The 26,091-nt window shown below is 38.6% G+C and overlaps 1 protein-coding gene across 3 annotated transcripts in view; it reads right to left on the reverse strand.

Moving 5' to 3' along the window:
* Positions 1-24,709, reverse strand: part of LOC124615602 (endophilin-B1) — a 226,219-nt gene extending 201,510 nt beyond the window's left edge. For all 3 annotated transcript variants that reach the window (XM_047143594.1, XM_047143593.1, XM_047143595.1), the window contains exons 1-2: positions 24,552-24,709; positions 24,287-24,428 (exon numbers count right to left, since the gene is read on the reverse strand). In XM_047143594.1, the coding sequence (XP_046999550.1) occupies positions 24,287-24,428; positions 24,552-24,620 (211 nt within the window). In that variant the 5' untranslated portion in view covers positions 24,621-24,709. The remainder of the gene's footprint in view (positions 1-24,286; positions 24,429-24,551) is intronic.
* Between the last annotated feature and the right edge of the window lie 1,382 nt (positions 24,710-26,091).

Here is a 26,091-nt window from a genome sequence, read left to right on the forward strand (position 1 = left end):
TAAAAATGGTGCTATATTTGTAGCACAGTCTATAGAAAAATCTTACGGGGATACCGTCTGGGCCCGATTCCTTCCTGGCATCTAAGGATCTTCACTGTTTTACAATCTCAGCTACGCTAAACACTATGTCAGCCAACCTTGCGTTTGTTCGATAATTGAAAGGGGGAATGGTGCTACAGTCCTCTACCATAAACAAGTTTTTGAAAGCTAGGTTTAGAATTTCTGCCTTCTGTTTATGACCATCAACTACATTACCCCTACTGTCAGCAAGAGAAGGTATTGAATTATTTGTGGTGTTCATAGATTTTTGTATGACCAGAATTATTTGGGGTTATTTTTAGAATCTGCAGATAAAATATTGCTTTCAAACTCGTTAAAAGAATCTCTCAGCGTCCTGACAGCTGCTTTCATTTCATGTAATTCCTGTGTCAGCGGGGCAGTGACTACGTTTAAAACGACTGTGCAAAATTCTCTGCTTTCTCAGCAACTTCCTAATATGTTTGTTGTACCAAGGTGGATCCTTTCCCTCCCCTATATTTTTGCTAGTCACATACTTCTCTGGCACATGGTGGACAATACCTTCAAATTCCGACCAAAGATGCTCAATATCTTTGTGTCCTGTGGTGAATGCTTGGAGCTGGCTATGAAGATATGCATTAATGACTTATTTGCTTTCTGAAACAAGAAAACTCTACACTATTTCTTTGGTTTTTTTTTTGCAACTTCCACTGACATAGAAGCCACAATGACATTATGGTCACTAATACCCTCTTGTAGATTAACTTCCTCAAAAAGATCAGGTCTGTCTGTCACCAAGGTATCTAATATTTTCCCATCTAGAGTTGATTTTTTAACCAATTGCTCAAGGTTGTATGTTGATAGCGCCCCGAGAATAACTTCACACGAATCTTTGCTTCTGCCCCCTGTGACAAACTTGTAATTTTCCCAGTCAATGGATGCCAGATTAAAGTCTCCATCTATAACTAATGGATAATTTGGATATTTACATCCTATGTACTCAAGACTTTCCCTGAAATGTTCTGTGATGTTTGTTGCGGATGCTGGTGGTCTATAAAAACATCCTAATACAATGGTCAATCCTTGTCTGAATGACAGCTTTATCCAGACTATTTCACAGTCCGACCCAGTATCTATCTCAACTACGTTTAAACAGCTTTTAACTGAAATGAGCACACCACCTACCATTGCATCAGTCCTATCCTTCCTAAACATTGTCCAATCCGAGTTCAAAATTTCACTGCTTTTTATGTCTGGTTTCAACCAGCTGTCGGTACCTAATACAATATTGGCACTGCTAGTGTATTCCGGAGAGTAACTCTGGGATCTTGCTACAGACACTTCGACAATTTACTAACATGAGCTTAATCATATTTAAATCCTTTGGAATGACCTGTTTAAGCGAACTAACAATTTTACAGTTGGCACACCCACATCAGTGACATGAATTGGTAATTTTTCAGGCCAATGGTTTGTTTCCCGTGGGGAGGAACCTAATCTAAAAAACCATGTGCACACCACAAGTACTGCGCCACCATGTAGCTGCTTCCTGTGTGTAGTGAATCCCTGATCTATCGAGGAGGGGGTGTCCTACAACCTTCCACCCCATAGCGTAGGTCGAGCTCCATGGAGCGAGGTGTAGCATGACTAGCACTGTAAGTGCGAGACGGAAAAATGCAGGGCTTTCGACTAACAACCAACTTGCACGTGACAGGATAAGGTATTTTCCCTTCACTCTGATCTTCTAAACAGTCCACTCATTGAGATACATGGGACACTAATGGGAAGAGGCTGCATGGTCGCCCTTACAATTGATACAGTGGGGAGGAGGAGGTGGGTAATCACCCTCAAGTAACACATTTAACCATGTTTTGATAGGACACACAAATGTGGGTAATAACGTTGACACTCATAGCAACATATTGGGTTCAGAATGTACGGTCAAATTGTGATGACTTCATAGCCTGCATTTATGTTTAATGGAAGCAATACTCGATCAAATGTGAGAAAAAGAATGTGTAGGCACCAAGTTTGCGTCAACCTGTTTCATTACCCAATGGACTGCAGTGATGCCCTGATCAGACAGATAATGTTAGATTTCTCCCTCGGTCAGACTATCAAGGAGCCGAGTGTAAATAACACCAGGAAGAATTCCACACACGATGGGCCTCAAATGTGGAGGGGCAAAGCTGTAAGCAGTTGTTGGACTTTAAACTCACAATTGGTCCCCAGAAATAAAGTCTCATTATGTAAGTGAGAGCAGGAGTTCGCAGGGCCTGCAACTGCATCAAAACCTTTCTGAATAATAAATGGATTAACTGTTGCAAAAGAATTGCCTCCTCCTGTACATGACACCAAGGCACAGGTGGGAGAATTGTGGAAACTTTAGCCTCTTCCATTTACATTTATTGGAGGTAGACTGAGATGAATGATTGGTTCATTGTGGAAAAAAAAAAAAAAAAAAAAAAAAAAATGATTGCAGCACATCCGATGGCATTCTGCTTCTGGCAGGGAGCTCCCTAAGAGGGGGGCTCACTCACATTAGGTGATCGCTCACACCTCAGGTCATACCTCCATACACCATGCAGAGGGATCAATTGGCAATTGGGAAGGTAACAGCTCAAGCAGTCACCCCTCCCTGAGCTGGGTCTGTACCAGGAGGTATATGTAAACCCTACCTGTCAACCCAGGTCTGGAAACTACGCGTTACACAGTCACCTGTTACATGTCAGACATGCGGGCCAGCCTACAGGAGCACACAAGAAGGACGAACAAACAAAGAGATCTCACACACCAAGGCGGAGGAAGGGCAAGAGATGGAGAATGAAGAAAGAAGGAAAAAACAGACAAAGGACTGTTCCAATGCTAGGCTACTGAAACTTCAGAATGCATTCCCGAAAATACCCAAAAAGTTCCCTAAGGGAGGGGAGAAAGACTATAGGAGGATAGACATGCAGCACAGAAAGGGAAGTGGTGCTGCAAAGACTTGGGCCTCTTGCTAGCCAAGCACAAACTCACCCAAGAATCATGAGCTCACAAGGCTTATAACAGTTTTGGGACAGCACACGGGAAGTGCAATCAAAGAGTAACAGGAACTTAATTTTGCAGGCTTCATACACCCAATTTTCAAAAGTTTATCTTTTTGGTACATATGTTTGCATTTTCAGCTGTTTTGAATATTTAGTTTACTGTTGACCCTTGAAAAGGTTTGAAAAAAGATGGATCAAAGATTTTAGCTTTAAATTTTGCTTGAAAAATGGAATAAAGTGCAGAACTGTCACTTTTGGTGAACCCACCAGAAGTAAGACAAGAGTTTACAAGTGGTATAAATGTTTCAAAGAGTGCCTCTACAAGGCAGATTAAGATGATCGCCCTGGACAACCTTGCACATCAATTAGTGATGATAATGTGAAAGAAGGAAAGAAAATGGTTCTAGAAAGTGGCTGAATCACCAACAGACTGCTTGCAGATGATGTTGGCATATTCTTTGGCTCATGCCAAGCAACTTTTTCAAATGTTTTGGACATGAGATGTGAAGCAGCAAAGTTTGTTCCAAAACTGTTGAATTTTGATTAAAAATGATGTCACAGACATTGCTCAGGAATTTCTGAATGAAGCTGGGAATGATCCAAAACTTCTAAAGAAGTTTATAACAGGTGAAGAAACATGGGTATTCGGGCTTGATATCGAAACCAATCAGCAAGTTCGATTACAAAGGGATAGTGCATCATGAGTTTCTGCCTTATGATCATTCAGTCAATAAGAAATACTACCTCGAAGTCCTTCACTTAAAACTTCCGGGCTGATAGGCCATGGTCGATATATAAACACTCCCCTGATGTTTCGTCTCCGCCTGTGGGAGACATCCTCCGTGGTAAAGTGGCAAACTGCAGAGAGAATTCAAGGAAACACTGATTATATAGGCAGTACAGACAGCGCCACTGTCCATCAAATCACATCTGCAATGAGACTGGCTCTGGTAATGCCAACGTTCTCGATTGAAAGTAATCTATCGTCACACTTCCGGTGCAACGCTGACATCCAAATTTTATCCACTTTAACACCTTCGTCTTTTCTGTTAAAATTACAACGGTGCTTACTAATCTCGGTAGCCTCTCTATACATGCGTGCACAATAATGCGAGATTTTAGATATGACACTCGTCTCGCTGAATTTTATTTCATGATTACCTTCCCAGTAAACATGTTCTGCTACGGCCGATTTAGCCATGTGACCCAAGCAGCAATTCCTCTAATGTTCAACAAGATGGGTGTTCGTGCTTCTCTTTGTGGTACCGATATACACTTGTCCATAACTACAACAAATTTTATATACCCCAGTGTAGCCAAAGGGTGTCACGCATCTTTTGCGGATCTTAAATATTCTTTTATTTTCCTGGTTGGTCTGAAAATAGTTTCCACCCCATACTTGCTTAACACTTTCCCAAAGCAATCTGTGACCTTACTATTCCATGGAAGAAAAACCTTGTCATTGGGTGACTTGTTTGTTGTTACTCCTGATTCTCTGCCTAGAGCAAAGAGCTCAATCTATATCCTTGCTAGAATAGCCACTCTTCACGAAAGCTGACTGTAGATATTCAATCTCATCTTTTAAACAAACAGGTTAACAAATTTTGTTCACCCTATCCATCAAAGTTTTTATTACACCCCTTTTTTGTCTAGGGTGATGGTCTGAATCTTTATGCACATAACGATCAGTATGTGTGGCCTTTCTATACACCTTGCGGCCCAACGTTCCATTCTGGATGTAATTAGGATGGAAACAGTTAGGATTTTATGTACATGGAAGCCACCTAACAGTAATTTGTCGCAGGCACAAAGGAAGGCGCTGAGGGATATAAACGCAGATAGAACCATTATTGTTCTTAATGCAGATAAGGGTAATGCCATGCCATATTTAACAGTGAGGACTATCATGGAAAGATCAATGATATTTCGGTTCCCACCAATTACAAAAAACTTCAGAAGGATCCGACTGTGAAGTTTTAAAAAATGACCAAACGACCAGTGCAAGGGTCTTCATTCTCCTCCGACAATAAGAAGCTGCTTTGTAAAACAGAAGTGGACCCATCTAGACTTTATGGATTACCCTAAGTGCATAAACCTGAGGTTCTGTTGAGGCCAACTGTCAGTGCTGTAAGTAGACCCAGCCATGAGTTAGCTAGGACTCCTTGCCTCATTGCTGCAACCTTATGTTGGTAGGACGGACAGTCACATTAAAAATTCAACTCATTTCATTGACAAGTTAAAGGAAATGAACATGGGCCAGGAAGATATCATTGTCAGTTTTGATATTTTATCGTTATTTACTACGATTCTGGTAAATGAAGCTACCTTATGCTTAGCGCATATTTTTCCTACCAATATTGAGACTTCATTCCGACACTGCCTCACGACAACTTACTTTCAATACAATGGTGACTTATGAACAGACTGACGGGGTGGCTATGGGCAGTCCACCTAGTCCTGCTGTGGCTCACTTATTTATGAAGACTTTTGAACAATGGGCATTGCAGACTGCCAGTAAGAGACCAGCCAGATGGTATCGCTATGTCAATGACACATTCGTAGAATGGACACATGGAGCAGACGAGTTGGATGCCTTCCTGACACATCTAAACAGCATTAATCTGAAACTCCAATTTACTATGGAGACAGAGAGTAATGGGCAATTGAATTTCCTGGATGTGTCTGTGATTAAACAACGGAACGGAACATTGGGCCATAAGATGTATAGAAAGGCCACACATACTGATTGTTATCTGCGTAAAGATCCAAACCATGACATTAGACAAAAACTTTGGTAGACAGCACACACAAAATTTGTGAACCTGTTTATTTAAAAGATGAGATTGAACATCTACAGTCAGCTTTGCAAAGAATGGCTATTCTAGCAAGGATATAGATCAAGCACTTAGCTCTAGGCAGAGAATCAGGAGTAATGAAGAACAACAGTAGCCGAACGGCAAGGTTTTTCCTTCTGTTTATTAGTAAGGTCACAGATTGCTTTGGGAAAGTGTTAAGCAAGTACGTGGTGGAAACTATTTTCGGACCAATCAGGAAAATAAAATAATATTTACGATCCACAAAAGATGCACGACACCCTATGGCTACACTGGGGTATATAAAATTCGTTGTAGTTGTGGACAGGTGTATATCGGTACCACAAAGAGAAGCATGAACACCCATCTTGTTGAACATATGAGGAATTGCCGCCTGTGTCACACAGATGTATCAGCCATAGCAGAATATGTTTACTGGGAAGGTAATCATGAAATAAAATTCAGCGAGACAAGTGTCATCTCTAAAACCTCTCATTATTATGCGCGCATGTATAGAGAGGCTATCAAGGTTGATAAACACCATAATAATTTTAACAGAAAAACAAAGCTGTTAAACTGGATAAAATTTGGTTTTCAGCATTGCAGCGGAAGCGTGACTATCAATTACTTTCAATCGAGAATGTTGGTACTACCAGAGACAGTCTCATAGCTGCCGCCATGTGATGGACAGTGGCGCCCTCTGTACTGCCTATATAATCAGTGTTTCCTCGAGTTCTCTTTGCAGTTTGCCACTTTAACTCAGAGGATGTCTCCCGCAGTCAGAGACGAAACGTCAGGGGAGAGTTTTATACATCAACTACGACCTATCAGCCCGGTAGTTTTAAGTGAAGACAATACCGGCTGTGAAAGCCTACATTGTATGATACCTGGAAGTTATGAGCCATTTGTGTGAACTAATCTGAAGAAAACTGAAAACTGCTCTTGGAACCTGCATTATGATAATGCTACCACTAACACTTCAATGCTTGTTCATGAAGTTTTGGCCATTAACTAAACCGTTACGTTGCCTCAGCCGTCATGTTTGCCAGTTATGCACTCTGCGAATTCTTTCTGTTCCCGAGTCTGAACAATAACATGAATGGACAGCATTTTACTGCCGCTGATGAGATAAAACCAGAATTACTGAAGGAACTGAACACCATAGCAAAATGTGAGTTCCAAAAGTGCTTACAAGACTGGGAAAAGCACTGGCACAAGTGTGTTTTATCTGAGGAGGATTGCTCTGAATGGTCCAAAGCAGAAGATGATGAATAAATAGAGATTCTTCAAGAAAAGGCAGCAACAGATCCTCTAGTTAGCCTAAGCACTATGGACACTGACATTTATTTACATTACCTGACACGTTTGAAACCTCTTCACCAACTCTCAACCGAACTGTCATCTTTCAAATTACCTAGGCCTCTAGCTACACTGCAGATCAGTATGCCATCACAACCTGTGTTCCAAAAAATTTTCTTTTTTAAGAAAGGCTGAAATAGCATTAGTTAACATTCAATCAATCATTCAATCGTTCATAATGTTCTGTAAAATCCTTTGAGGAGGAAAACCTTCAGTGGAACAAGTCAGGGCACACGTTCATATAAGACACATATCACAGAAAATCTACACACAGCAATAACAATAATCTGTAGCTATATTGCTTAATGCTATTCATGCAATCCAGTAAATTACAATGAAAACAAACTTAAAAAATAATAATAATAAAAAAGCTGCTGCCTTCTCAGTTTTACTGTTTATCTGAAGTTGGTAGCTACATAATTAAACATTACAATGGCATTTTTCAAAGAAAACATTTTCTTGGATCTGTAAATATTTAGTTCTTTTTACAGTATAATACTATTTGCTTGTAACTTTATAACAAAAACAGCTTCTGTAGCTAACAGGAAATTTAGCTCCCTGAATCCAGACATCCAAACAATTGCGAGAATGTCTAATGAGGTATGTTTTAATTTTCTTTTGAATTGGTGTTGATTGTCAGTTTCTTGCTCTGTTTTTGACAGGAACATATGTACAGCCACAAACAAGGGTGTGTGTGGAGACACCACACACAAACATGTGGGTCCTGAAGAGAAGCAGCATCTTTTTTGTAGTGGCAGTGGCAGCAGTCTTGATTGATAGACCTGGCCTCGTAACATCAGCCAACAGGGTGTTGGTTGGATGGTATACTGCAAATGGCTGAAAGCATCGGAAACTACATCTGTTGCCTTTCCCAAAGGTGCTTTGTGGCTAAATGATTGCATCCATTCAGACAAAACATTCCAGAAGTAAAACAGTCCCCATTTTGATCTCCCGGCTCGTACTAACTCAGGAGGATGTCATCTTCATCTTCAGGAGAAATGAAACTTGCATTCTATGGGCTGGAGCATGGAATGTTATATGCATTAATCAGGCAAGCAGACTAGAAAATTTAAAAAGAGAAATGGATAGGTTGAAGTTGGATATAATGGGAATTAGTGAAGTTTGATTGCAGGAGGAACAGGACTTCTAGCCAGGTAAGTATAGGGTTATAAATACAAAATCAAATAGGGGTAATGCCGGAGTAGGTTTACTAATGAACAAGAAAATAGGGATATGGATAAAGCTACTAGGTACATCACACTGAATGCATTATTGTAACCAAGATTGACAGGAAACCAACAACCACTACAATATCACAAGTTTATGTGACAACTAGTGCCGCAATGATAAACAGATTGAAAGAAAGTATAACAAGATAAAAGGAATTATTCAGATAGTTAAGGGGGAAGGAAAATTAAATTGTGATGAGCGAGTCTAATTCAAATGTAGGAAGAGGAAGTTCGTGAATGTGGACTGGTGGAAAGGAATGAAAGAGGAAGTCACCTGGTAGAACTTTGCACAGAGCATAATTTAATCATTGCTAACACTTCATTAAGAATGATTTGTAAGAGACCATGAGAAAATGGATGATTTCAGATTGATTATATAATTGGAAGAGAGAGCTTTTGGAAGCAATTTTATATTTTAGGACAGTTCCTGTGGCAGATGGGGAATCTGACCACAATTTATTAGGTATTAACTGGAGATTAACACTAAAGAAATTGCAAAAAGGTAGGAAATTAAGGAGATCAGATGTGGACAAGTTAAAAGAATGAGAGGTTGTTTAAAGTTTCACAGGGAGCATTATGCGACAATTGACTGATTACAGGAGTAAGGAGAGAGATGAAGTACAGAAGGCAGCAGACTGTCATACATATAGAGACAAGCCATAGCAGAACCAGTCTGATAACATAGGAGATACTGACTTTAATTAAAATAAGGACAAAATATAAAAATGCAGCAAACAAAGCAGGCAAAAGGCAAAATGAGTGAAACTGCGAAACAACTATGCAGGAATGGCTAGAGAACATGTGCAAGACAACAGAAGTAAGTTTAACTAGGGGAAAGATAGATACCAACTATGGCAAATTAAAGAGGCACTTGAAGGAAAGCAAAACAGCTGTTTGAATAATAAGAGCTTGGAGAGCAAACCAGTACTAATCAAAGAAGGGAAAGCTCTAAGATGAAGGAAGTATATGGAGAGGCTATACAAGCGAGATGACAAAGGCGTTATGACAGAATGGGAAGAGCAAGAAGACAAAGAGGAGATAGAAGATCTGTAACTGCAAGAAGACTGACTCGGCATTGAAAGAACAAAGTCGAAATAAGACTCCTGGAGTAGACAATATTCCCTCTGAACTACTGATTTTCTTTGGAGAGACACCCACAACAAAACCGTCCCACCTGGCATGCAAGATGTACAAATTTGACATGGGGAATAGAAGTAGACTTCAAAATGATGTAATAATTCCACTACCAAAGAAAGGAGGTGCTTTCAGAAGTGGATCCCGCCAAGCGGTGGCAAGAGAAAACACGCGCACGCACAGGCAATCTTCAATGAGGCACTCAGAGCCCTGGATTCATCATCATCATTAAACCAATGTGCAACTGGGGCTTCAATGAGCACATGGACCATTAATAAGCAGCTCACAGAAAGGGGGCTGAGCTCACAGTGTCCTTTGTGCCGACTACCATTAACCTCTGTGTCCATTTACAGTGGGGTTTGGTGCATTCAGCATGTAATCTCATTCACTGAAGTAGAATTGTCTTCAGTGACAAGTCCCACATCGAACTGAGGTTCGGTGACCAGTGTAGACATGTATGGAGATGCCACAGACAATGGTGTGGTACCAAGCTCACTGTCATCTGCCATACGGCCCTACAACCATGAGAGAATGTCCAGGGCGACCCTTTGGTTGTCATCCACAGCACCCTTACAGCACAATATCCTAGTCCCGTTTTGTTGCCCTTCATGGCAAGCCATTCTTGGCTTATATTTCAGCAAAGATAATGCCCGCCTGCAGATGGTGAGAGTTTCTACTGCTTGTCTTCATGTCTGCCAAATCCTACCTCGGCCAGCAGAGTCACCGGATCCCTCCCCAACTGAGAATGTTTGGAACATTAAGGGCAGGACCCTCCAACCAGCTCAGGATTTTAATAATCTAATGTGTCAACTGGACAGAATGTCACAGTATCCTCAGGACATCCAACCACAATCAATCTGTGCCCAGCTGAATAACTGCTTGGATAAGGACCGGAGGTGGGCCAACACATTACTAACTTGTGTCAATTTGTGAGGCTCTTTGCCTTTAATAAATCATCCAATTTTTCTGAAATTGCAGCCATCTGTCTGTCTATGTACATCACATCCACTGATTTCTGTCCCATGTGGATAATTTCTTAGTGGTGCATCTTTTTTTGCTTGAAGTGTATATGGAGGACTGTTAATAGAAATGGATAACCAAAACAATGTCTCTGATGGCCAACACAGAATTCTTGAACCAGGTACCTCTATGTGAAGATTTTACACGTTATCACAGTGACAACGCCACATATAAAGGTCCCTGGTCCAAGAAGTAGGGACTTTGGCCAACTTCAAATGCTTACAACAAACATGGGATCAAACATATTCTTCATCCACAGCAAACAGCAGAAAAAATTTTATTGCGCACAACAAATTATTCCTCACTGCAACCGGCAATGAACAACTCAAACTTCTCCATCATACCCATTGCTAAAACACACACCATTAAATTTTCAACCATAAGAATCACATGGCATGACTTATACCTAACACAAACACAACTGCATAACCATCAACAAACAAAATCAAATGAACTCCGTTGTGAACCTTCACACATTATTTCAATCACAATATCACATAATGAACTAACAACTTCAAATGAATCACTAAAATACCTAACAAACAATTTCAAAACAGAAACAGCAAATTCCAAGAGTACAACACCAAATACTATTAATATGTCATCTACAAACACAATTCAACTCAAAAACACCATGCCACCATGATGTTACCCAACACAACACTCTGATGTCATGGGTCAAACCTAAAAGGTGGAATCTAACCTTTCAGTCAACCTGCACTTTGCTAGTGAAACCCCCCTATTGCTTTCTCTGACAAAAATAGAGAGGCAGTTAAATTCTGTAAAACACCTCTGCAAAGATTGCAAATAGTGATATAGGTCTGTAACTACAGATAGCTAGCTGAAAACCAGTTTTATAGAAGGGTGTGACTACAGCATATTCTACTCTGTCAGGAAATAAGCCCAGTCATATATTACAAAGGTGACTCAAGGGTAATCCTAAAAAGTCAGCCCAACATTTCAATACTGAACACACAAAACATCATGGCCAGCATAAGCACTCATTTTTAGTGGTATTATGAATTCTGCAATCTCCTTACAGATTGTATTTTTGAAACTAGTACCTGTTGAAGATGAGTGCAATGTCTGCACCACCAAATGCAAATCACCTGTATTTGGTTGCTTATTAGTGAGTGCAACACTTGTTGTCACTGAGAGGAAGCAATCGCTGAATTTGGTAGCCAACGATTTGAAATTGTCAGCATTTATGCTAGAGCTATTTTCGAATGGTTCAATTTCATTGGAATGGCTAGTTTTTATGACACTGTATCCAGCAGTAGAGTCTGGTAGGCATTAAGAAGGAAAGGGTAGCAAAGCAGGTTCTAGTGTGGATAAAAGAATTGCACCTGGAAAGCATAAGTTGTGTGAGAGAAAGAGGTGACAGAACAGTATAGTTGATGCAGAGAAACACTCTTATACTGATGACAGATTTTATAAAGACACATGGGAAGAGAGGGTGACAGCAAAGTTATTTTCCGATAATTAAATGGTGTGGGGGAACAAAATGGAAGAAGTACAGAAACAACTAGATGTTTGTGAAGAGTATGGACTAAAACTGAATACAAAGAAGTGTACGCTGATGGTCACACCAAGGGTCATTCTATACCAAAAGTTCCAGAAAAGCAATAATTGGTTGCTTGATCACCTAAAAAAAAAAAAAAAAAAAAAAAAAAAAAAAAAAAAAAAAAAAAAAAAAAAAATAATGATATCTGTTGGGTGTATTCCATGATGTTTAGTGGACTCAAAAACTTTTACAAAATTTCTTTATTGTTAATCATTTAGAAATGGCAGCAATTTTTGTTTCAGGTTGCAAGCACTTTGAGTTTCTAGCATCTGCAGTTTTTTAATTTATTTAGTAATGGGTTGTCCTAGGCCTTTCACATAAAAATATACAGTTCAGCACACACTGGCCTACAAATAAATGTCACCTAGCTGAACATATTACTTAATACACTGACTTCTTCATTATCCTGCCAGCAGACAAAGGATCTACCAATGTTTAACTGAAAGGAGTATGCCACTGAAGGTCTATGCCATCTGTGTGACACCTCTACATACAGTACCTGCCATAAAGATACCATCCCTGTGATGGAAACTGACCTGCAGTCCCTCCTTAAAACCTCAGGCACCTCAATCCATAGAACTTCTCACTGTACCCAAACCACACACCTCCACCTTTTACCTTCTTTCTAAGATCCACAAACCCAATCATCCTGGCAATCCTATAGTTGCTGGCTTCAAAGCACCCACCGAATGTATATCTGCCTTAGTTGATCAGCACCTGCAACCCACAGTACAAAGACTGCCCTACTACATCAAAAATACCAGCAATTTCCAGATCTTCTGAAATCCTACTCCCACCACACACCTTGCTTGTCACCACTGATGCTACCTCCCTCTATACCAACATCTGCTGCTGAACATTTCCTCAGTCAGCACCCACCTGATTTCAAACCTATGACATCCTTCCTACTCACCTTAATAAACTTTATATTTACCAACAACTACGTCACCTTTGAGGGGCAGACATACACACTGGTCAGGGGTACAGCCATCGGAACAAGGATGGCTCCTTTCTATGCCAACCTTTTCATGGCTCGCTTGGAGGGGGTTATCCTAGGATCCACAAATCTTCACCCCCAGTTTGGTTTAGATACATTGATAACACCTTTACCATATTGACTTATGGTGAGGCTGACCTGTTTAAATTCCTGGAATCTCTGACTACCTTCTCCCAATTAAATTTCAAATGGTACTATTCCAAATCCCATGTCACTTTCCTTGATGTTGATCTCGTCCTCACCAAAGGCCAGCTACACACTTCCATCCGCATTAAACCTACCAACAAATAACAGTAATTACATTTTGACAGTTGCCATCCTTTCCATGTCAAACATTCCCTCCCATACAGCCTTGGAATCTGAGGAAAACTCATCTGTTCAGATGCAGAATGCTTACAGCAGTACACCACCATTCTCACCTCAGCCTTCACTGCACATAATTACCCCAACAGCCTAGTTAAAAAGCAGATTTCCAGGGCCATCAGTTCCAATCCTGGCACTGCTGATCCCTCCACAAAACAACTTCGGAGCACACCATTGGTGACTCAGTATTATCCTGGTCTGGAATGCGTTAATCAGCTACTACGACAGGGCCATGATTTTAGGAAATCATGCCCTGAAATGAGATCCATTCTGTCTGAAATTTGGCCCACCACACCTAGAATAGCTTTCCGTCGCCCTCCCAATCTCCGCAATATACTTGCCAGACCCTATGCTGCTCCTGCACTCATCTCCCTACCCTACAGCTCCTACCCCTGTGACCATCCCCGCTGCAATACCTGCCCTATGCACCCTCCTACCACCACCTATAATAGCCCTGTAACTGGCAAAATGTATACTATCAAAGTGAGAACCACGTGCGAAATGACACGTCATATATCAACTATTATGTAAACACTGTTCAGCCTTCTACATCAGCATGGCTACCACCAAATTATCAATTAGGATGAGTGGGCATAGGCAAAGGATGTATACTGGCAACTTGCAATATCCTGTTGCAGAGCATGCTCTACAACATTACATTCATGACCTCGGAACCTGTTTCACCAAACGCACCATGTGGATTCTTCTCCCAGACACCAGTTTCTCAGAACTTCACAGGTGGGGAACTATCACTACAACATGTCCTTGGTTCTCATCATACACATAATCTTAATTTACATTAATTACTTCCATCTCAGCCTTTCTTCACTGTAATTACTCTTTTCTTCACTCTATATTAGTATTCTAATTATTTCATTTCTTTCCCATCTATTTCTCATCATCCCCTCCCACCCCTGTTACATACAATACACTTAGCTTTTCACTATCAACTCGTGCACGATGTTTTAGTAATAATCTCTGTCTTGCATATTACCCCGTCATCCAACTTTAACCTCTCAGGTTTTCAAATATCGTCCGATATAATCCTCAACAGTCAGTCTTTCCTTCTCATCCTGTATGCTAAGTCTCCCCTGACCCACAATACTGGGTGACTCTCCCGAAATCTACCCTTTTTCCTAAACCTCTCCAGTCCTTTTCCTTCACCCTTCTTCCTTCCCCTTCAACCCTTTTGCCTGAAGAAAGAGCCACTGGCTCCGAAAGCTTGCCAATCACAACAGTCTTATGTGTGTATTCTGCTGCTGCTTGGTATGAAGATATTTTATCTATCCAATTAAATAATTAACATTTTTTAATAACAAAGCTATTGGTCACAAATTAAAATAAATCAATTTCTGAAGACTAATTTTCTAAGGAAGGAGTGATTTCCCAGCCTTAAAATTTTTTGTGGTGTTACACTGTATAGCATAGTAATTTATATTTTATAGAGTATCAATGGTGAGAAGTTTACACTTTGTGTTTCCTTCCACCAACCTCTGCCAACTCTCACTCCATTAATTATGAGCTTTGGAGTGTGCCATTGAAAACTTGAGTCTCAGGGTTAAATTGGTATTCTTATCAGCATATCTTCTTATAAAAGTGTATATGGAGTGATTCCTAAAGACATTATTTTAACTGAAAATTACAGTGAAGGAGAAGTATAGTTGTTTTAGTTAAGATCGACTAATATTAAATCAACTTTGAAGTAGCATGAAATGAAGCATTTTAAAAAATTCATCACCATTTTGGCCAGCCTTGCTTGGACTCAAAGCACATAAGAAACCAATAATAAAAGACGTGAGAGAAATAACATTTGATCACTGTTCTAGAAATAAAAGCCCTTTTATAAATATAATACTAAGTAAACTATTGTGTTCAACATATTACACTACGATATTTGTAATTAACAAAGAGGGGGATGGTGGAAGTTCATACAAAGAGTTTTGTGAGCTATCAAACAATAAAAAAAGTAGATTCAACATGCAAAATCATAGATGTACTGCCTGCTAGTAAAATTAGCAAACCAAATGAAGAAAAAAAGACCTTCTGCCTCGAATGCAAAAACTGACAAAATGGCAACTACAATCAAAAGTTTCATTTCAAATGCAAATTTGTACTAGATGAGATGAAAGGTCTAAAAATTCACCAACTGAATATCCCGATTTGATGGAAAAGCTAAAAATTAACTGCCGTATTGCAAACAAAGAGGTTAAATTATTATTACCAGTTTACTGCCAAATTCTTTGAGTCCAGTAAAAGTTTGTGATGAATTTAATGTGTCAATGTTTAGTTAAATTAACACGGCGTTTAGTAAAACAACAGGAAATTTTTACTTTTATTACAAAAGCAAAATGCATCTAATTTGCTTGATGAAAAGATGATCCCAAAGGTTATTATGTTTTATCAAGATGACAATAATCGCCATTTGATTCCTGGCAAAAATATTGTTTTACTGTGAAACAAAATAGTACTAAAGTTCAGAGACAAAACAACTTTGTATTGTGTAATTCAAATGAACTATTCCACTGAATTCAAAAAAGAAAATCCTGACATTAAAACTGGAAGGTTGAACCCATCACATTTTGTGTTCGTATCACCAGAATGTAAAGTTGATGACAGATTGGGCCAATTTTAGAATTGACTTAAGATGTTTTGGAAGTTCTGGTATGCGATATTGACAGCGACATTTGTATTACAAAGGGAAACTATCAAAATTGTATAGGCAAGTAAGCTTTACTTGACATGTTAGAAGGAACAACACAAACAATAGGTGACGAGAGAAAATGGAAATGGTGACAATTTTAAAACCACAAGAAGAATTTTTTTGAAGTGTTTGTAGCTAACTTTGAAAATGCATCATTTTATAGCCAAAGCTCAAAGTAAATTTAGGAAAGATAAAAAGCAAACTTTTGCAGCTGATGAATGCTTAGTTCCTGCCAATTTTTCTGAAAACTATTCCTTTGTTGTTCAAGATGAGATACAATGGCACTAATGGGTAAAAACAAACAGTTGCAGTTCATCCATTTATGTTCTATTATACAAATCAAGAAAAATCAAAGGGTCACAGTTCGTGTGTCATAAGAGACACCCCAACAACACTGAAGGGGGTGGCAGGCAGAAAAAAACCACACACACACACACACACACACACACACACACACACACACACACACACACACACACACACACTTATATATTTGTCATGGCTTGCAAAGTTAATGCTGATTGCCAAAACCAAGATGTGCATGTTACATTTTACCATCCACCAGTACTGAAGAAATCATTTAAAAAAAGTTGAGAAGGATCAAGGTTGGATGCAAGTTAAAAATGTACTGAAGAAACTGTCTCCCCTGCACTTTTAACCTAATGCCTAAATCTGAATAAAAATTTCTCAGCTGTTCAATGAACAACACAGTAAAAACTAATACGGTGAGAACAAGATACTGAAATGTAATTCGTTGGCTCATTTTCAATAAAAAATAATAATTAATCATACACACATTTAAATTGTACATTTTTTACTCATAACTGTGTTTTTTCACAACTTCCAAATGAATCTCAATGTTGGAATTTAGCCTATACTGAAATTTGTGAAGTTTCACCTGGTTACCTAACAAAGATATTCCAGGGCAAATAATGAGAAAATTAAGAAATCCATTATTTAAAATATTGTATCTTTTAAGTGTAAGGGTCATTCCATGTCAAGTGGCCTAAGAGTCCCCACTCGACCATCTACAATTTTGATGAAATTTTTACAGGATGTACATATAGGCCTTACATGAAGCACTGCCAAATTACAGCTTCATAAGTAGTATGGTGGGGCCACTTAGCCACCTTTTCGTAAAGGCTTGTTTTTTGACTTGCGACAAATGAATAAATGATCAAGTTTGTTTTACCATTGTTCAGGATCTAAGAGATCTGTCGCACAAACTTTGTGAGCCTGTTCAACTTTTTGGGTACAATAGCTTAGTTATAGTACAAAAGGTCAAACTGTGGTAAATTCATCATCATAGTATGCCATCAAAGTGGCTCATAAATCTTGTCGTACCAAATTTTGGCTATACTTTATTGTCTTGTATCTACTGAAAGATTAACTTTCTGAAGCTAATACTTTAGTTATCTGCAGCCTGCCAGCATGTCAAAGCTCTGCAAGTGGCACCCAGATTGCTCAAATAATAATTGAGTTATCTGAGCTCACCTTGTCTGATCAGGAAAAGTTGTTTGTACTTTGGAGACAGACCAGTTCAGTATCAACAATGTACTTTGGTAACATGCTTCAACAATCAGTTTGAAGCACACTGTTGTGTACTGAAGAGTGTTCAGATGTTGCGTGTGCCTTTTTAAATGATGTAAAGAGTGTTGTCATTACTGGATAAACATATTTTTTCGGTAAGTGAAACTTATTTAAAGGTACGGGGTGATTCTTTAGAAATGTTTAGCAGGTTATTTAATTTTTTTCTGTTGTATTCTCAAGGAAGTTCCATTACCTATGATGGTTTAATATTTTTCAGTTGGAAATACACACCACTCCTACTTTATCTAATATTGAAACAAACGGCAATTGGAAGCATACATTTAATTTTAGTGTAATGGATATAAACGAGGTTTCAGTACCATGTGTCATCGGCCTTGCAGATAATTCTGTATGTCATCTGAAAACACACACACACACATCAACAAGGCTTCACTCCAATCAAAGAATTTTCAGTAGAGCAACAGGAATTAATGAACCAATCTGAGATATGCCTTACTGAAAATGCACAAATATGCTTTCATCACAAAGCAATACTTGTGTACAAATATTACTTTCAACAGAGATCTTGTAATCCTTTGTGTGCAAAGAACCATGCCATTAAAAAGGGTTTACAGACTGTCAATGTGGAAACAGCGAAACAATTGCAAGCTGTGACAGAGCAATGTGAAACCTGGTCAAAAGATCTGTCGAAGTTGCAGAAAACAATTTTTGGCAAAGAATGCAGAAAAATCAGTCAACTTCAAACCAGTCAAAAGATGAAGCATATCCAGAAGTATCAATCTATTCAAGCCTAACTGCTTTTGAGATCTCCCCTCTCAAATTTCAGAGAGTATCAAAAAGATGTGAAAGGTTACGAAAAATAAGCGAAGTTCAAGAGGCAACTGCGAATAACATTGTTGCTGATGGAGGACTTTCCCCAAAAGATCATCAAACACCTAGTACAAGCAAGACATGTCCCGAGATCGTGAAGATTATAAGCAGCTGATTAAAGAATTGAAAGAGAAGTTGCAATTGTCCAGGCAGCCTTAAAAATTGCAAATACTGACATTAGTATCACAAAGCTGGACTATAAAAGAGAGAATGCAAGAATTTGGTGTTTCAGAGAGGATGGTGAAAGCAGCTAGGAAGTTACAGGCAGAAAATGGTTATTAGATTTGCCAACGAACAAATGTGGCAAGAAGATTCAAGATGCCGTAAAAGAAAGAGTGGCAACATTTTTTTCAGAATGAAGAATTTAGCCGAATTTGTCCACAAAAAGACTATAATTAGAATATAAGAAAAGAAAGTTTTGATGTAAAAACACCTTCTTCTGAATAATTTGAAAGAAATGTTTGCTGCATATCGACTTCAGCATGGGCCTGGAATTGGATTTTCAAAATTTTGCAAATTGAGGCCAAAATGGTGCATCAATGTGGGTGCAGCAGGAACTCACTCAGTCTGTGTTTACACTATACACCAAAATGTGAAACTGATGCTTGCAAGCACTCCAATTAAAGAAGATTATAAGAGTCTGATTGCTAAAACAGTGTGTGATTTGGAATCCAAAGACTGCATGCTTCATCTGGCCGAGAAAAGAACTACTGGAACAGTTTTAAGAAAGTAGTTTCGAAGACAGTGATCCAAATGACACAACTGAGTTTAAACAGTGAGTGCACACTGATAGAGATACATTAGAAACAAAGCAGATGACCACCAAGGATTTTAATGAAGATCTGATTTCAAAAATGGACAAACTTTCCACTCCTCACTATGTTGCAAAGCACCAGAGCAAGCACCTAAAATGCATAAAAGAAAGCTGTAAGCCAACTGAACTGTTCATATTACTGGACTTTGCTGAACATTATTCCTTCATAGTCCAGGGTGCAGCTCAACGTTTTCAGTGGAATAACACCCATTTGTTGTGTACTTCAGAAATAACTTTGACTTCAGCAGCATCAGCTATTGTATAATAGGCGACAGCCTGAAACATGATGCAATCGCTGTACATGCCTTTATAGTGAAATTAATAGAAGATCTAAAGTGTCTCCTTGGAAAAATCGCACACATTTAATACTTCAGTGACGTGTCAGCAGCGCAGTACAAAAACTTCAAAAATTTTCAGAATCTCTGCCACCATAAAAATGACTTTGGAATATCACCTGAATGGAAGTATTTTGCAACAAGCCATGGAAAATCTCCATGTGATGGAATTGGAGGAACTGTGAAGCACCTGGCAGCAAGAGCAAGCCTTCAAATACCAACTGAGGACCAGAGTCTGACACCAGCTGATTTGCTTAAATACTGTACAAAGAGTATCAGAGGAATCAAGTTCAATTTTATTTCAAAAGAAGAAATTGAAACATTAAAAACTGAACAGGAAGCAAGGTTAAAAATGGCTGCACAGTATCAGGAACAAGAGAGAATCACCATTTTGTGCCATTAAATGAAAAGCAAGTTTGTATTAGAAGAGTATCCAATGATACAAATTATTTTGTGGCAAATGTTGACCAAAGTCAAGCAACAGTTTCATTCAGAAATATTACAGCCTTACAACCAGGCCAATACACTGCCTGTATATATGATGGAAAATGGTGGATTGGTAATGTGTATGAAGTTTCAGAAGAAGAAAATGATGTTTTAGTCAGTTTCATGCACCCCAATGGACCTGCACATTCATTCTATTGCCTGGCTAGGCATGATGCTTGTTGGATTCCAAACCAACGAATTCTTTGTCATTCCAGCTCCATCAGCAACAAGAATGGGCTGACATAGATTGTTAGAATCAACAGTAATTGCTATTAGTAACAAATTTCAGCAAATGAATTAGCTAATAAGAACTGGAATATTTGTCTTGGGAACCATAAAGAGTACGACTGGTACATGTATTTTTTAATGTAATATAAATGTAAGTTTATTTTGTATGACAAGATTTATGGGCCACTTTGATAGCACACTATGATGAATTTACCATAGTTTGACGATTTGCTTTACAGCTAAGATATTGTACCCAAAAAGTTGAACAGGATCACAAAGTTTCAGCATGACAGGTCTCTTAGATCCTGAGTAATGGTAAATCAAAGTTGATCATTTATTCATTTAAGTTGCAATGTCAAGAAATGTAATGTAATGAAAATATAAGTTTATTTCTTCTTAAATGCAAAGTCTCCAAAATAAAAACAACTTTTTCTGACCAAACAAAGTGAGCTCTTTTCAATGGTGCCGGGAAAAATCAAATTTGAGCGATCCATTTTGAGATATGACCTTTTGAAAGTGAGCCAAAATTGACTGATTAAAATTTTTAGCACACTTTGAACTTCGATAACTCAGTTGTTATTTGAGCAATCTGGGTGCCACTTGCAGAGCTTTATGACATGCTGGCAGGCTGCAGATAACTAAAGTATTAGCTTCAGAAAGTTACTCTTCCACCAGGTACAAGGCAATAAATTATAGCCAAAATTTGGTACGACAAGATGTATGAGCCACTTTGATAGCACACTATGATGAATTTACCACAGTTGAACAGGATCATAAAGTTTCAGCATCACAGGTCTCTCAGATCCTGAAAAATGGTAAAACAAAGTTGATCGTTTATTCATTTCAATTGCAATGTCAAAAATGAGCCTTTATGAAAAGGTGGCTAGTGGCTCCAACATACTACTTATGAAGCTGTAATTTGGCAGTGCTTCACGTAAGGTCTATATGTACATCCTGTAAAAATTTCATCAATATTGGAGACGGTAGAGTGGGGAGATTGTCTAAATTTAGGCCACTTGACATGGAACGACCCATAAGCTTCGTCCCATTGATACTCTGTAGAAAGTAGCTGTACTATAAATTGAAACAAAACAAAAAATATTAAGGCTGAGAAGTTACTCCTGCTATGTTCAAAAATTGAATTTTTAATATGCTACCTATAACTGAGCTATTAAAAATATATTAAGGAATACATTCTGCTAGGCCATATGTTAATCTGTAGGCTAGAGACTGCTCAACTAAAAGTTTATTATCTGAAAGTCCTACGGCAACCAATTACTGAATAATTATACAAATGCCAGATGCCTGGGTGAAAAAAATAAATAAATAAATACATAAATAAAAATAATTATGCACTTCTGACCTGACACAAAAATGACCATTTCTCAACAATTAACAATTTTTTTTAACAGTATCATTGAGTCCACTAAACATTAGGGAATTTACCCAGCAAACTTCAAATTTTTCTGAGTGCTGGACCACTTTGTATGGATTGACACTACAAGCAAACATGGCACTGATTGGGGAGCTAAGATAGTGGAATGTTTCCATCGAATGTTTCCGTGTAATCGTGAAGTATAATACAGGAACATGGAAAAAATTAAAATAGTGTGTGAATTTGACAAAGCACTGAAAGGTCTAATGTGTAACAGGCACCTGGAAGGAAACTACATTCCTCAGAATCACTGAGATCCATTAGAGAGAGCCAGCCACAACAAAAGAATTCAAACTGGTATGCAAGAGATACAGCAGATAGAGCACCCTCATGCTTCAAGAAGGATGTAAAAATTCCAATTCCTAAGAGGGCAGTTACCGAGAGTTGTGAATATTACCAGACCATCAGTTAAGTAAGTCATGTTTGCACAATAGTGACAATTAACACTTGAGGCAATACTCATCATACACTGACCTTAGAATATAGCCTGAAGAAATCTACAATTATTTCATTTGTTGATTTAAAGAAAGCCTTTGACAATGTTGACAAATACTGTGTGAAATTCTGAAGGTAGCAAGAACAAAATTAAAAGAACAAAAAGTGAGCTACAACTAATACAAAAGCCAAACTGCAGTTATGGTAGCTGAATATGAAAAGACAGCAGTAGTTAAGAAGAGAGTGAGACAGTGTTTTAACATATCCTCTAGGTTGTTCAGTGTGTACATACAGCAAGATATGGAAGAAACAAACAAGAAATCTGGAAAAGGAAGTTAGTATGGAGAGAAGAAATAAAAACTTTGACCTTTGGCGATTACATTGTAATTCTATCAGACTGTTTGACATGTTCGATACTACTGTACTACATGGCCAATGATCAACTAAATAAATAAGTAAATAGAAATGGACACCGAGGAGCAGTTGAACAAACTGGGTCGTGTCTTGGAAAAGTTTATAAAATGAATATCCATACAAACAGAACGACGATAATGGAGTGCAGTCAAATTAAATCAGGTGATACCAAAGAAATTCACTTAGGATATTAAGACCCTAGAACTATTAGACAAATTTTGCTATTTATCCATCAAAATAATTGGCACAGGCAAAAGACAGAAGAGAATATAGAATGCGGACTGGTAACAGCATGGAAAGCTTTTCTGAGAAAGAAAAAAAAAAAAAAAATAAACGTCTAATATAAATTTTAATGTTAAGGCATCCTTTCTAAAAAGCACTGTTGGGAGTGTAGCGTTACATGGAGGTCAAACATAAATCGCCAACAATACAGACATTAAAATACAAAGTTTTTAAATGTGGTTATACAGAAGAAACCTAAGGGACTAGATAGAAAGATTACTAATGAAAAGGTAATCAATTAAAAATGAGGAGAGAAATTTATGGGACAACTTGACTAAAAGAAGAAATCTGTTGCTAGAACACATCCTGAGACAGTCAATTTGCTTTCAAATGGTTGTGGGTTACAACAGTTTGCAAAGATGACTAGGCTTTCACAGGATGGACTCTCAATGTGGTAGTGGACACCCTTCCCCCAGAAAACTTTGTTGTGGTGAGAGTGATCTGTAGCACAGCATGAGGTCTAGCAAATAGATAAAATCACACTCTCTCATTTCTGTCATGTGTGTCACAATCATTTACCATGAAAATAGCCCGTGAGCTTCTGGGAATTAGGTGTAAAAATAGCTGAGTAATTTTTCAGTCCCTACATTAATACACTGCACCAAATGATTAATCTGAAATTGATTAGGTTGGAGCAGTATGACAATTTTCCCTACCACTATGCCTGGACTCATGCTAAAACTTCACAACTGACTGCAGTGCTAATTATTCCAAGGTTTCTAATTGTTACACCAGTATTTATTTGGCAAGATCTTTTTACAGGAGGATAAGTTCATAACTGACAACAATATGACATACCCATCTGCACTTTGTTTGAAAACACCAAGAATATACTATTCATCCCACCAGAACATTACCATTTAATGACTACTGTCTCCCAATAGCACATCTTGGTTCTATTGAACATTCAGAATTAGTTCGACCGTTTGTCAACTTCAAGTACTGACAGTTTATAAGACGTTAAGATCTCACTGCCACATTTAATATGTTTCCACTGAAAGCGCACATTTCCCCACCTAATACACATAAGCGAGGATTCCGTATTGGCATTACTGCGCCTATTGACAGCAGACATGTTAAATAATGTTAATACTCTGTCTTTGGCACTCCACTGCCTATTAAGAAAATGACATTCGTGAAGGGAGGGAAGTCAGAACTGCTGTGTTAATGCGACTGCGAGGCTAACATTATGAATCATTTTTCACTCACCTGGGTTTGGTGTAAGTACGGCTTCCGTGTCTCTCAGTATCTTTTCTGTCCATAATTTTGTTGTATCTGACCGCTCGGCTAAATTTTCAAAATGGGCATCTAATTCTGTCTTTTCAGACGTCCCTAATTTTTCTTCTGTTAACTAGAAAAACGTAAGAACATAATCACGAAAACTGACACTTCAAAAATAAGACAGCAATGCAGTACAAAATCAACAGTACAATTCCGATTCTAAAACTGTTTCTAATATGGGCCTCCAACTGACCTGCACTACACGACTGATTGCTGTTCCTGCGTCCCGAACTAATTTCTTCACGTTGAAGTCCATATCCATCTGTATTTCTGACACTGTACACTTACAGTAAAGCGTAAACTGTGTTGGTCGATGGCTTCAGTTCCCTGTCATGCTTCATCTTTGATTCGCAACTTTGCGTATAACCTCCATAACGAAGAAAATTCTATACAGAAAGTACGCTGCTCAGTATAATTATGTGATTCTTACTTGTAATGATTTTCCATTGTGCTGCAAATTGCGGCCCAATATCTTTTTAAAAAATAATTAATATCGATTCTAGGATGTGTGTCTAATTTCTCTGAAAAATCTGTAAATCTCAGTAGTGAAACTCATTGGGTGAATTCATATCACATACTTATTGGCTGGTTCCTGCGCCCGCGACATTTGATTACCCGGCCATGAATAGCTGTTTTGTTTGGGAAGTTTGTCACGATGACGGATCTAAAATGTAAAAGCAGGTTACTGCATTGTAATTCTCTTAAGCTCAGTGGCAAAGTCTCCATGATATTTATACGCCGAAATTAAAACTGTTGAATCCAGTAGACATAAATGACCCTTGAAAGAAATAAAGCAAATCATGTAACAGCTCCCATCTACATCTGTACTCCGCAAACCACCATGAGGTCATGGCAGAGAGTACGTCCCATTGTACCAGTTACTAGGGTTTCTTTCTGTTCCATTCATGTATGAAACCCTGGGAGAATGATTGTTTGAATGCCTCTGTGCGTGCAGTAATTATTCTAATCTGATCCTCACGATCTCTTTGTGATGTTACATAGGGGGTTGTAGTATATCCCCAGAGTAATCATTTGAAGCCGATTCTTTAAATTTTGTTAGTGACTTTCTCGGAATAGTTCAGCCTGTCTTCAAGAGAGTGCCACTTCATTTCCTTCAGTATCGCTGTGACACTCTCCCACGGATTAAACAAACCTGTGATAATTCGTGTTGCCCTTCTCTGTATACAGTCAATATAGCCTTTTAGTCCTATCTGGTACAGGTACCACACACTTGAGCAATATTCTAGACCCGGTTTTACAAGTTGTGTGTAATCAATCTCTTTTGTAGACCAACGGCACTTATCCAGTATTCTACCAATAAACCGAAGTGCATCACCTGCTTTACCCACGACGGAAACTGTATGATCATTTCATTTTCCTAAAAAGTGTTACACTGAGTTATTTGTATGGAATGGCCTGTTTCAACAGTGACTCATTGATATTATAGTCTTAGAACACAACATTTTTTAGTTTTGTGTAGTGCAAAATTTTACATTTCTGAACATTTAGAACAGTGGTCGTCAAACTGCGGCCCGCGGGCCGCATGCGGCCCAGATCATGTTTTCATGCGGCCCGCGACCCTCCTCGGCTTCGCACGGATAGCATTAGTTATCTTGTATGGCGTAGCGGTGTTTTGTTTACGGAAATTGGGTAGAATTGTGATTAAAGTCGGGGAAGTAATTACGTAACTGAAAACCATTCACCACTTTCATTTAACGCGCCACGTGCCGGTG

This window comes from Schistocerca americana, chromosome 5 (genome assembly GCF_021461395.2).
Source record: "Schistocerca americana isolate TAMUIC-IGC-003095 chromosome 5, iqSchAmer2.1, whole genome shotgun sequence".
NCBI lineage: Eukaryota > Metazoa > Arthropoda > Insecta > Orthoptera > Acrididae > Schistocerca > Schistocerca americana.